At 29.5% G+C, this 14511-nt stretch overlaps 3 protein-coding genes across 3 annotated transcripts; 2 read left to right on the top strand and 1 right to left on the bottom strand.

Annotated features, from left to right (window-relative positions):
* Positions 1 to 50: 50 nt before the first annotated feature.
* LOC105618407 (39S ribosomal protein L9, mitochondrial) lies at positions 51 to 1955 on the bottom strand. The gene is made up of 2 exons (XM_012199950.1): positions 1851 to 1955; positions 51 to 764 (listed from the first exon to the last, which is right to left on the bottom strand). Exons 1-2 carry the CDS (start codon positions 1953 to 1955, stop codon positions 51 to 53), a joined length of 819 nt encoding a protein of 272 aa, XP_012055340.1.
* Positions 1956 to 3409: 1454 nt separating this feature from the next.
* LOC105618406 (isopentenyl-diphosphate Delta-isomerase 1) lies at positions 3410 to 4844 on the top strand. The gene is made up of 3 exons (XM_012199949.1): positions 3410 to 3691; positions 4329 to 4777; positions 4841 to 4844. The coding sequence occupies exons 1-3, from the start codon at positions 3410 to 3412 to the stop codon at positions 4842 to 4844; spliced, it is 735 nt and encodes a 244-aa protein (XP_012055339.1).
* Positions 4845 to 6744: 1900 nt separating this feature from the next.
* LOC105618405 (arylsulfatase B-like) lies at positions 6745 to 12040 on the top strand. The gene is made up of 8 exons (XM_012199948.1): positions 6745 to 6867; positions 8305 to 8464; positions 8957 to 9183; positions 9871 to 10114; positions 10288 to 10445; positions 10796 to 11087; positions 11369 to 11712; positions 11789 to 12040. Exons 1-8 carry the CDS (start codon positions 6745 to 6747, stop codon positions 12038 to 12040), a joined length of 1800 nt encoding a protein of 599 aa, XP_012055338.1.
* The last annotated feature ends 2471 nt before the right edge of the window (positions 12041 to 14511 follow it).

The raw sequence follows: 14511 nt of genomic DNA, 5'->3' as shown, positions 1-14511 counted from the left end.
ACTTATTCACTCTTATTAAGAATTATTTATTTATATTATAACATAAGATATTAGAAACATGTGGTTTTCTTCCTTTCCATCCAGAAAGGAGGAAGAGAATCTAAAATCGGCTTGTCTTCGGGAAATATTGGATCGGTTGGCAGCTTCCAAAATTCATTGACGTAAAGTTGCGAATTTTCCGGCGTCCAATGATGCAGACAACATCTCACCTTCACTTGTTCGCGATTATTAATCGTGATAGTCACATAAAATTCCTTTCCCTGTAAATCCAGATTCGGTCCAGATATTGGTTTCTCAGGCATCGTTATAGTGTCCTCAGATAGATAAATACCAGCCTTGCGGAAATTTGCTTTGATATGCCACTTCTCCAATGTCCATGGCATGTCCTTTGACATCACTATGGATATCCGTTTCCGCGATAGATACTTCATTGTTTTCTCTACCGAGGAAGAACTGAACGACTTATCATTCTCCTTGTCTGCCGCCAATTTCGTATACTTTTCAATGTTCTCAGGAGTAGCATAGTCCGCCAATTTCGGCAGTAAAAGCTTTGAGTACGCTATCGTTGGGTGTAACGACACTTGAGTGCCCATATTGCCAAGTCCTGCCACGTATTGTGTCAGAATCAAATCGAGTGGTTTTTTTCTCTTTACATTAGTATCCTCAACAAGATCGTAAATAAAATGCCTTGTTCTCAGATGATGGGGCTTGGCATTCTTTTTGTGAAGAGGTACTGGATTCCTTCTTTTAAGAATAAAAGTGTTCTGCAAAAAATTAGAAAGAATAAGTATGAGAACAGTTCAATAATCTATATATGTAGAAATTTAAGCTATCTCAAGCTATCTCAAGAATTACAAAATACCCAATTAGAAAATTTGGTCACTTGTAATATATTAGATTTATGCATATTCAAAACTGCTGTACATGAAATTACCAAAGTAAAATATAAAAAGCATATAAATATTTATAAAAATAAATACTCAATAATTTAACTTTAATTTAATTTATTATCAAAAAATATACTGATTGAGATAAAAAAAATACACTAATTGATAATGATATGTGACATTATTTAATAAAATATATGAAATTAATTAGAACAAGATCACTATATGAATAAATCAACTAATATATATGTATTATTTCATTGTCAAAGTTAATTATATTATGCCACTGCGTTTAGATACTTTATAAATAAAGCAACCTTTTTTGTGTATTAATTCAGTGGTACAAATTCAATAAGACTTTTCAACAAAAAATATAAAATGCTTTCCATTTAAGCCTATTCTACAATATGTTCTTTGTTTTTTGTTTCTTGTTTTTTATCTTTTGCTTTTTTACAACTGTTTTATAGATTATATTTCTTGCTACATATTTCTTATTTCTTTGTTTGATAATTTTTATCTCGGGCGACATAAAACGGATAAGCAAGAAAAAAAGATGTAAAAAATAATAAAAAGCAAGAAACAGGAAATAAAAAGCACTTTAAAATAAGAAATAGGCTTTTCAACAAAAAAACACAAAGTTTTCCATTTATTGACATAATCGACACAAACATTATTTTATCTTTTTATTCTAAACATTCAGTAACAAAAATAAATCGACATTTGTGTCAATTTGTGTCATCAACAAATGAAAAGCACCAACAGATGACAGTGCAACACAGTAAATTATTATGTTTGCAAATGTTAAACAAAAATGAAAAGATTGCATTATGTTTCTTGCTGGAAAGAACATGTTAATGGCTATATATTAGGTGTAGTAAGAAATCCATTATTTTTGCATGAAATTGAATGGAAAAATAATGGATTTCTTTTTACTATACTTAATATAATAATAAAAGCAATTACTCGTGTTTGTTGTGACAAATAATCCGCATTACTAGACGACGTGGGTGTCGCCAACGCTTTCACATGATTTACTAATAATCTCGGAAATTTGAGCATATTTATCATTTATCCTCACTCCGTTCTCTCAGAAAGCTCTCCTTAATAAATGTCTAATTGTCAATAAAACAGATCATTAGTTTGAATAGTTAAATAAGAATTATTTCATCATTGACAAGAATCGATTGTTAATTATTATTCAATCATTATATAATCAGATTTTTTAAGAAACATGTACATACATTTATTTTTAAATTACTGCAGATATAAGTTTGTTTCAAACGTGTATCATTTCAATATATTCATAACCTGCTTATCATCTGACTCGAATCACTTGATGAATAAAATGTTTGAAGATTATCGCCTCCTCGCGGGAATTAGCGTAACTTGCGAAAACATGTTAAGGCTTAAACACAACACGTACAGGTAATGGTGAATAACGAGCCGTCCAATCAAAGCTCTGGTGTGTTCGATATTATAATATATACCCAGAGCTCTGATTGGACAGCTTGTTATTCCCAGTGCCTGTGCCTATTGCCTGTGCCTATTGTGTTTAAGTCTTTAGCATTCTTGCACTAGATAATTGTACTAAATTTAAATGAAAAAGATAAACGCTAGTGTGCTCAAATAGTCAGCAATCAGTTGTGTTTGGCTGTGTTCCATTTAGCATTATAATATATTTATCAATTAAATATTTACAAGTATTTGCGAATTTATTTAACCTCTATTCTCTCGTTTAAGTACTTTTACTTTTCGCTAGCAAGTAATGATTCTGTGAAGAAGTTCATGCAAAATGCGAGAAATTACATGATCAATGCTCCAGATTTGGCATTGGTAGTTTCAGATGCGAATCTAGGTGATTTACTTAAATCAATTATTACGAATGAGTCGTACATTGTTTGACTTTAATTGGAAAATAATAAATTGAGGAGTGTATAATGAATAATGGAATCTTTTCCATAAAAGCGAAGGAGAGATAATATAGTTTTCAGTCACATTACATTCCAGATCACGAAGAATTCCCGTTCGTCGTCAGATACCATTCTCGATATTATGTAGCTCAACTAGGCTCGTTTGCGATTGGATGTTTTCTTGGGAAGAAAACATCGGATGATGCTCGTGACGCAGTTGAATGGAAACGCTCAGCTTGGCTTCTTGTTGATATAATCCAGTCTTATTGACGTGTTTTGCCACGTGGTATGTATGTGCTCTTGTGTCCTTGTGTATGCTCCTCGAGTTAATTAATTCTTCTCTAAGTGATTATAAAGTCTATTAACAAATCGATAAAATTCTGTTCCGAAGTCATATCCTAAGCAAAACAAGTCATTATAATATCAAAATAATGTCATAATTCCAAAATGATCATTAAGTCATTTTTTAATCATTTCCAATTCATTTTATTGTTATTTTGTTTTTATATTCTTATGAAATATTTATCTATTTTTGTTATGAGATAAGATATATCTTACGTTCTCATTTATTTCTTTTCAGTCATTATTCGGCAAGTGACTGATTAGTATATGATGATCAGAGGAGTATACAGGAATCTCAGCAATATTATGCACAAAATGATGACATCTATGGAGAAAGATTATGGAATAGTGCAAGTAACACAGTTGCAGAAAGCTGCTTTACAGGAACGCTGCATACTCGTTGATAAACTGGATAAGCCTGTTGGTGAAGCTACCAAGCAAGCCTGTCATGAGATTAATACGGAGGGATGTGTACCGCTACATAGGGCATTCAGTGTCTTTTTGTTTAATAGTAAAAAGGAATTGTTACTCCAGAAGCGATCGAGCTCCAAGGTAAGAATCTCCTTTAATATTTTAAAATATGATGAATATCTTGAATATTTTAACCATGTAAGTAAAAATTGAATAATCAGACTCTGGTAAAATATGTATTGGTGATATTTTGAGTCACTTTTGAGAATTATTCCTGATTTATATTATAATTTTGTAGGATTGAAATTGTCACAACTAAAAAATGGTTTTTCCTTTTTCTGAAAAATTTAATTTTTTGATTCATATCAATTTTAAAGTAAAAGAAGGATATATGAATTTGGAAACTAATATTCTTCAGAAATCACATTCAATTTTATTTATCGTAATTTTCTAAATAGATTAAAATTGAGATTAAATTGAAATTTAATCAATTAGAAGAAAGAAAATCAATATCAAGTTTAGACTTTGTTTTTTTATCAAATTTTAATCTAATTTCAATTCTAATATATAGTCTGAGTATGGCTTAATAATAAGATTAAATACCTTGACTAAAATTAAAAATAAAAATCTTAAGAAATCCATAGTAAAAGTCTTAATTGTGATAATCTTAATTGTTAACAAACTAAATTTGTAACAAACTAAATTTTTCGTGTGAAATAATTATGTTCATTTTTCTACAAATATTTTTCATCTCTAATTTATATAATTTATATTATAGATAACATTTCCAAATTGTTATACGAATACGTGCTGCAGTCATCCCTTAGCGGAGATTCCTAATGAAATAGAAGAAGAAGATGCTATAGGTATACGCCGAGCTGCGATAAGAAGACTCGGTTATGAGCTGGGTATATCTAGCGATGAGATCAAACCTTCTGATTTATTTTACTTGACAAGAATTCGTTATCAAGCACCTAGTAACAACCGCTGGGGTGAACATGAGATCGATTACATATTGTTTCTGCAACGGGATGATCTCACCATAAATCCCAATCCCGATGAAGTGAGCGAAATTCAATGGGTGTCGCGATCGGAGATCGAGAATTTTATGAAAACTATACCATTGATGACACCGTGGTTCCGTATGATTTACAATTTTAAACTGCTGCAATGGTGGGATAATCTACATGCCTTAGCTGAAATGCAAGATCATCAAAATATAATTTTGTTGGATTGTGAAATGGATTAATTTATTTACATGCATAGATCTTATGTCTGTTCTTTTTTTAGCTGAACTTTTTGTGTACCATTTATTTTTTTTTATAAAGAGAAAAAGAGAAAAGTTGCATGCAAGGAGTTTAGCTGAAATGAATAGGCTTCTTATCACCAAAGTATAAAACAATTCATCTAGTACATATTACATAGGTCGCTGGAATAACAATTCTTGTATTACTGAGAATATATTTAATGGATTTATGGGATTTAAGTTTATGAAATATGTACCTGTGTTTTCTTAATTTAAATATTTTCTGTATAAATTGTGCAATTTATGTATTTATAGAAATATTTTCTAAATATAATCAGGATTTTGACTAGTCGTTTTTAAATTTTTATAAAGAATGGACTTGTACTTGTGAATGTTATACTTGAGCATTTCCTGTTGCAAAATGTATATATTTTATTAAATATGTACATATATTTTATTAAATATTATATTTGAATATAAGTAAATAAAGTTGTTACTGAAATTCGCTTTTATCTTTTCAACATTTTTTTGTTTCTACTTTTGCATGTTCCTAATTAATTTATTTCCGTATTTTTTAATACTCTTGAACCGCCACATTGTTTCTAGACCATGAACTACATTTACAGCTCTTAATGAGTGACATACACACTCCACTATTTCATTTTGTCAACTCTAAAGGCTGCGGAGATGTAGATATGTACTCATTTAACTGGTTGCTCGTTCAAAGCGTTCCCAATTATTTGGACGTCTTAATTAATACGTCACTCGTTGTGTCAATGTCGATGAATATCTATTATAGTGACAAAGCATGCTTATGTTTATCATGATGTATTTCAAATTTTTTGGTGAATAATGTAGTTGATGAAAAAACGATTTCTTTAACAAGAAAATAAAAGATGTAAAATAAGTCTTTCTCAATCGATGGCCTTTCAAGAAAAGATACTGAATATAAAATATAACCTTTCCTATTTTTAACTATATGATACATGTAAATTTGTGCAAATATATAAATGATATTATACTTATAATTTATGTGCGTAGTTTTTCAAGTATTTATAACAATTAATTCGACATTAGTTAGGATACGATAAAAGGAAATTTAGAAAAGTTTAGAAATATATTTGCAATATATTTTCTTATAATTTTTTAGATAAACATTATTTCCACAACACTCTGTATATTCTTATAATACAAAAAACGTAAATGAGTTTTTATAATTTGAGTTTTATAATTTGAGTTCAAAGATTAAATTAATATGTTCTAAAAAATAAAGATTTTATTTTATTTAATATGTTTTAAAAATTTCTTATCATTATGACCTTTAAATTAGCTATGTAAATCTCCACCTTAATGATTGTATTACTCATTTTATGACAACATGCTGTTAATTTCTTTTACTTTTTTGCTTACATATTTTAAATTTATAAGAATAGAAGCATCCGACATCATTAATCGTGAGGATGACTATGAAACTTCAGATGTAAAAATAAAAGGCTACTGCGCATCTTTGTAATACTTCTCTCTTACGTTACATCTGCTTAATTCTACATGAATAAGTATTCGCGATCAGTCGCGGAAGGGAATTAGATAAGTAGGGAAAATAGGTTGTAAGACGAGAAGCAACCCAGTTTAAGACACGTTATCTTTGTCATTGTCGTGATCATTAATATACATGTTCCCTTATTTCAGTTCTCCTTGATCCATTCATGACGCTCTTTCGTGGGTGGGATATATAAACGTTGTTTGTCTCTTCTTCTTGCTCCTATCTTGCAAGAGCTCGTTGGTGCATATATATGTCGTGATATATCCTCCTTTTGTTTATGCGAGTATTGCTACCGAGTGACGCGAGGCGCGAAAAAGAAGCCGCTCGTGGACGAAGAGTGAAATTTATTTCTCTTCTTTTTTTTGTAATTCCTGAATATTTAAAAACAGTTAAATCATTGTGAAGATGGTGCATTTAATAACACAGTTACGGATTGATATTTATCAAGTTTTTTGTCTTTTTCTATTAATTGGAACTGCATTTGGTTACGCAGCACCGAATATAATCGTCTTGATGGCTGATGATTTGGTAAAATATATTGATAAAAACAAAGATACTTAATTGATAATTATATTATAAAACATAAGAATAAATGAATATGTATTACATTTTTAAATATATAAATCTTCTCTTTTCCTTTCTTTATTTAATTTCTAAAAGCAGAGTTTTACAATTGTTAAATCCTTTTTTATTTATTGTCATCTCCTTACAAGAAATGAGGATTAAAATTTAATTAAAGAGAAAGAAAAAGAAAAGTTAGAAATATTCTATATTCTTTTAAAAAATTCAGATATTTAAATATATTTTACAAGTATACCTAGTTATAGAGTTTTAATATACAATAGAATATACAATAGTGTTAATATACAATAGAAATTTAGAAAAGAAAAGAAAAGCAGAAGAATAGGAAAAATCTTAAGAAGTTTATGAAGATCAGTTCTGAAATTCTGTAATTCTTAAGGATATATGTGTCATTTGTTAAATATCAAAAATATAAAAATTTCATAGATTGTTTTATTATTATGTCCGAATAGTTGTGTAAAATTTGAGCATTATCTTTTATTAAATTAAAAGTTACTTATTGTTAGTATATAATTCTTTTATCTATCTTAATTTTTATATAAAATCGCGCTTTGTCAATTTACTTATTCGCAAATTTGATGAGAAAGTAATTAAGAATTAAATTACATTTTGCACATATTAATAAGAATATTAATAAGAATAATATTTATATTACATATATATATATAAGTTTGCATAAACATCATTATACTTTGCGTTACTCGCGCTTGCTTTATATATACAATTCAGCACGATTAATTTACGCAAAAGTGTTCCAGATTAAAATTATCCTTAGTTAAGTTAATTATCGTAGTTTACGTATTATCTACGCCTCCACAATCAACAGTACGCATGTCATGAATTGTGACTCATTCCGACACGACGAAATGATAATTCCTACACACGCCAATTACAATTTAATTCGATCACGTAATTTTTATATGTTAGGCTTCCGGTATGAGAAAAGTTGAATGTATATGTTCTAATAAACATCAACTGCAACATCAAAGTAATATCAATGTAATTTAATTTATAATTTCCCATTCAACAATATAAATGTTACATTACGTATAACATGTGTTATATTATAGTTATAGTTATGTTGAATGAGAAATTATAACTATAATTATGTCACTGCTAGTTGGTATTTGCTGCACTGAAAGAAAAGATTGATTAAATATGACATAACATTTTTAACTGATTGCAACAGCCAATTAAAAAATGCTATATTTTACTATCTAAATTGTTACAGCAGTCAATCTTCTCTTTCAGTATGAGATTCATCTTTCAATAATTGTAAATTATTAAATTATTAACACCTCGTTTTAATTACTAATTAATTTTTATTATATATTTCCGTATTATATACATGTTGACTGAAAATAAAATACTCCAAATTTTTAGGGGTGGAATGACGTTGGTTTTCATGGCTCGAATCAGATATCGACTCCAAACATAGACGCTCTAGCATACAACGGAATTATATTAAATAGACATTACGTTTTACCGTCCAGCACACCTTCTAGAACGGCGTTTTTTACCGGAAAATATCCGATACGTATGGGTATGTATTATTCATTGCTTTAATAACGCCATGAATTTTATTTACCCACACTACAAAGTTTGTGCGTGAAAAATAGATTCCATCGTCAGCTTTTTTTTTCCTTTTTTTATCTCAGAGATTCATATCAATTTTATTAGTTTTTTTTTTTATCACTTCGCAAAGTTTTATGATATTTATGAACTGTGTTCGACACAACAAAAAGATACGTGTAAAGGTCGAAACAATTTATAACGCTGATAATAAAATTTTATTTCATTTTTGCTGCATATACGAATAATTATTTTTATATTTTTGCCTGTTGAATACGAATCCATTGACCAAATCGCTTCAAAATTTTTAAGAAAGATGCTAAAAACGATTTTGGAGATTTCTATGAAAGCTATGTAATACAGCGGATCTTTTTTTCTAAATTTCATTAAATTAATGCAGTCGCGTGAATTAACAACATCTGAAATGCTCTCGTATGTAATCGATCTATGTTGTTCGATACAGGTATGCAAGGAGAAAGTATACAGGGTGGTGAACCCAGAGGACTACCCCTCAGTGTGAAGATTTTACCAGAACATCTACGGGGGTTGGGATACACGACAAAGCTGATTGGGAAGTGGCACTTGGGATACCATACGCCTCAACACACTCCCTTGTACCGTGGCTTCGATTCCTTCCTTGGCTTTTATAATAGTCACATTTCGTATTATGACTATAAATACTCATATCAGGTACATATTTCGATCGAATCATTTGATAAATTATCAAAGCGCATGTAAAGTTTTATCTCTTGTACATTTTATTAACAATCTAGTTTTACGAGAAAAATATAATAAAAATTATTTGGAGATTTTTTAGAGACAAATTATAAAAGAAAAGAAAAAGATTGTGCAAGTATTTTAGAAACTAAACTAATTAACTCTAATTTTTACAAATTTTTCAATTTTAGTATACTCATGACTAGTTTACAATTTCAATAATTTCCTCTATTTTTTGTTTTATGGAGTTAATCAATTTGGCTTCTGAGAAACTAAAATTCTTTCTGTCTTTTATTCTTTCATCTTTTTATAAATTGTGTACTTTTACTAAATTGTAAAATAATTGTAAAATAATAAATAATTGTAAATAATTAGTTTTTAACTAATATTATCATATAAATAATTTTTATTACGTTTTCTAGTGAGACTTATATATTTGTATATTTTTATAATATCTAATACATGCATAACATGATAATACGTAAGAAAATTTTATCCAGATAAATATTCGTACAAATTTGTTCCTTAATTAATTTTTTTTCGAACAAACTAATACAAACTAATATTATTTTGACGTACAAATGGTTTTAAAGACGTCAACTTATTTGCTGGATTGTTATTACATTTCGTTACTCGGTATTCTTTTTTCATGTATATCAGAATATGAGCGGGTACGATATGCATCGTGGTGATGCTCCGGCTTACGGCTTAACTGACAAATACGTGACGGATCTTTTCACCGACGAGGCAGTCAGGATCATTCAGACTCACGACCCGTCTCGACCACTTTATCTCCAAATATCACACCTTGCTGTTCATGCGCCTCTCGAGAATCCGCAAGATTATGATCACTACGATAAACGATTCATACACATCCTGGAACAAAATCGCCGCAAATATGTCAGTACGTACGATTATATTGGTGGCAAAAGATAATTGTTTTACATTGATCAATAACTGCAAAAGTTTACGTCAAATAATTAAAATAAATATTAAATATTAACTTATAATTAAAAATATAACTTTTAATCGAGTATCTTTGTTATCTTATAATTTTTTTGTTTATAATTTCATTAGAAATGGTATCGAAATTAGACGATTCCGTTGGACTCATCGTCAATACTTTGAGTAGTCGGGGGATGCTGAGGGATTCAGTGATTCTTTTTCTCACCGACAACGGCGCGGCACCCGTTGGTAAATTTCGCAATTATGGCTCTAATTTTCCCTTACGCGGTGTAAGTATTTTAAGTTACTATATTAAATTAATGAATTAAATTTGATAGTGCATTCTTAGTAACTAATTTTCGACGGTCGTGAGAAATAAAAAAAATATCTAAAAGTACATTATATTAGTTCTAAAATTATATTATTTATGATACAGGAATGTTTATTATTGTTATTATTGTTATTATGTATTGTTGATAATTATTATATATATCATATTTCATATTATTGATGTATTATAAATATAAAAAAATCTTATCTTATTTATTTGAAAATTTTCCGGAGATACGCACGAGCTTATGAACCACTTTGATGTTTTAAGAGACACAGCGGTATATAAGAGCGTGATTTATGATGGCAGATGAAATATACCCTTTACGAGGGTGGAGTGAGAGGAGTTGCTGTGCTATGGTCACCAAGATTGCGTAAAGCAGCACGTGTGTGCAACAACCTGATGCACATAACCGACTGGCTGCCAACCCTCTATGCCGCCGCTGATGGCGATCTGAGGGATTTGGGGAAGATCGACGGGGTGAATCAGTGGTGCATGTTGAGTGACGGCTATCCAATAGTCAGGGACAAGCTGCTGTTGAACATCGACGAGATTTCCAAGACTGAGGGTGCCATATATAAACAGTACAAACTTCTTCGAGGTACTTTGTTATGATTGAGTAAAATAACACAATACAATTTATATGTGAAAGTGCCTGGAGATTTCCGTATAAATAAGTCTTTCAACTAAAGTTCAAAAATGAAACTTTAAAATATTATAATCATAAAATCATAGAATACTGTAAATTGATATTAACCTTTAAAGTAGATGGGGATGCTCGAAACACTCAAATAAAATTTTATAGTTATTTTTACTTATATAAATACTTTCACAGTACTCAACTTGTTTTTATTGGCTTTTAGTACTTACAAAAAATTACAGGATCGATCGAGGACGGTTGCTATGACGGATATCATCGACATTTCGAAAAAAGTTATAATATATTTCCGCTTTTTGGCAACAATTCGAGAAAAAACATACAGGAGGATGTGCTATCCTACACCGAGACCATTCTAAAAAGTACGGTATCACAAAGCATCACCTATCATTTGGGTGGTCCAGTTACTCAACCCAGCACAATGGTTCAGTTACGTAATGAAGCTACAGTCTCTTGTCTATTCAATGTCAGTTATTATAGTTTTGTCACTTGTAATGTCACCGAGTGCCTCTTCGATATCGAGAACGATCCCTGCGAAACGAAGAATATCGCCGAACAATATCTGAGGGTGAGAAAACATCAAATCTGAAAAGTTAACTAAATTAAGAAAGGACATCTTGTATCAATTTCTTTTCTTCTCACAGATCGCCCGGGAACTGGATCAGATTTTGGAGCAATATGCGCGCAATGTTGCGATGCAGATCAAGCCGTCAGTAGACTGGCTCGCTGATCCAAGAAGAACGAACAATACGTGGGAACCGTGGATACCATCATCAAGCGATATATTTCCTAACGCGGCTGCTCAACTGGCTGGTTTGGCGTATTATCTTCACATCGGGATCATTCTCGTAGCAGTCATATGCAAAGCATATTCGTTTGAACAATTCGAAACGTAGATGTACACGTAACGAAATTCCGTCCAATTAAAGTATTCGCTGTCACGTGGAGCCGATTTCGAAGTTGTATCGAGATCAAGAAGCATTTCTGCATCTTCGTTTTTCCTTCACCCGTTTCTTTAGAGAGAATTACGCTGTAAAATATGCAAAGTTCTTACACAACATTACAAAGCATGTGACGAGTTTATTCTTACATACGTAAATTTGCATAAAACCTTAAACGTGAACTATGTCTGAATCAGCATTTACATTATTCGGCGAATTAACATTTATTTTATTTTATGTGTGCTATTGAGCACCACACCAGTTTTCTTTTTGCTGGACATGCACATAGACATTTATGAATAAAAAAACGGTGCCTAAAATAACATTCAATTGTCACAATAAAATGAAATAAGAGGTCTGTTTTTTATTTCTGCATTAGATGCACTAGAATTAATTCTTTTTTTTGCTTTCTACAAAACAGATCTAAGATGAAATCTGATTTTGAGATTAATTGATGGTATTTCACTGTCCAAGAAATCGACTAGGTCAAGAAAAAGTGAAAATGATTTTATTTTGACGTCATAAAAATTTAAAAAATAATTTTTTTGTTGTAAAATTTGAAATTAAGAATCAAAATAAAGACATTTTGATTTTTTGTTAACTTTTATGTGTTTCTTGAGTACTTGTAGATTTATTGAATTTTACATATCATTTTAACATCATTGTAACATTGTGTGTTACTTCGATTAGTAATCCGACTTGAATCGAAGATATAGCTTATTCTATTGTATTATTATTTCGAAACAAATAGGAAGAAAATTACGTACAGAAAGGAAATCTTATCTCAAATAATCCCTGGCCAAAAAAATTCGATAAAAAAGTATAGAAAAACTACATAAATTGAGACAAGATCTTAAAAATTCTTAGTTTTTCAGATATTCGTAGTGGGACGTAGAATGGTGTTATTTGTTTTATGATACAAGATACATAAATACAACGAAGAAATCATATACAGAAAGGACAAAGGATTTCTTGATTTTTAAAAAACAGTGCCACTCCACGTCCTATTATGAATATCGGCGGAAAACTAAGAATTTCTAAGATCTTCAATCTATATAGTTTTTCGTAAAAATTTCACATAATTTTAAATTAATAGTCTTACTAATTATTTAACAATATTTTTATTTAACTCTAACTCTAATACGACCGAGAATCGATGGTTCTTTTTAGACTGATCTAATCTTACTGGTTTTTTTATGAAATATCTATCTCAATTAATACGTATTCAAATCTGTTTCTTTCTGTGTCTTTCTTCGTAATTAAACGTGTCAGTTTAAACGGATTAGTTTTAAGCAGAATCGTAAAGTTCGTAGTTCTCGTAAGATTTGTAAAACTTACAACTACTTATAATTTTATGTAATATCTTTATAGACAGCCTTTTGCTAGCCGTAAGTTTTATGAAAAATGATAGGTATTAACAAATTATCGTATATTTTACGATATATACACAGAATTATAATATTAGAATTATAATATTAGAATTATAATATTAGTTATAAATTCTTACAAGTTTTATGAAAGCAAATTAAAAGTCTCACGATTCTGCTTAAAATTGACCGATGAGTATTTTATTATTTAATTTGTGTTAAAATTATGCAATCTTATGTAAAGGCAAATTACTATTCAATTAAATTTTAGTATTTTTTAAAATTAATATTTTATTATTACGAATAATTATATTATGTATGTCTTAGAATTAAATAATTTATAATTAATCGCACTAATTGTATGTACATTGTACATTAGATAGGAAATGTATAAAAACTTTAAAATAAACTCAATATCCGGATATTTATAATATATTTATAATATATTCTAAAGCATCTTTTCAATATAGGTTCTCATGTATTAAATGAAAAGATATTGTACGATATTGTATGAAAAGATATACTTACAAATGATGTATATGATAATTTTAACTTTAGATATATCTATTATCTCCTCACTTACATCATTTTAATTTTAGTTGTGATAATAATACTATAATTATAACACCGCAATGCGCATATGCATTTTTATTATTTAACATTATAATATATATATATGTTTCATTGTTAGGTGTCGTTGCGACATTAGATAAATCGATCGATCGAATAGTCGATGCTCTAAATAGAAAAGATATGTTAAAGAATATGATCATAATTTTTATGTCCAATAATGGAGAGCCGACTAAAAGACGCTTGACAAATTTTGGATCCAATTATCCATTACGGAAGATAAATGCAGCTTTGTTCAAATAAATATTATTAATCAATGATCCGCGATCAAGACAAAGAAAACTGGCCGACGGAAATCCGTCATAAATATCAAAATTTTGATAAAAATGCAGTATTAATTGGACATTATAAACTTGTTAAAAGTACAGTAAATCTTTTTATTGCTAAATTTAATATTATTATAAATTTTCTTTCTCTCTCTCTCTCTCT

The sequence above is a fragment of the Atta cephalotes genome (assembly GCF_000143395.1).
Source record: "Atta cephalotes unplaced genomic scaffold scaffold00016, whole genome shotgun sequence".
Taxonomy (NCBI): domain Eukaryota; kingdom Metazoa; phylum Arthropoda; class Insecta; order Hymenoptera; family Formicidae; genus Atta; species Atta cephalotes.
The sequence above is the reverse complement of the archived record's forward strand: the minus strand, read 5'-3'. Positions and strand labels throughout refer to the sequence as shown.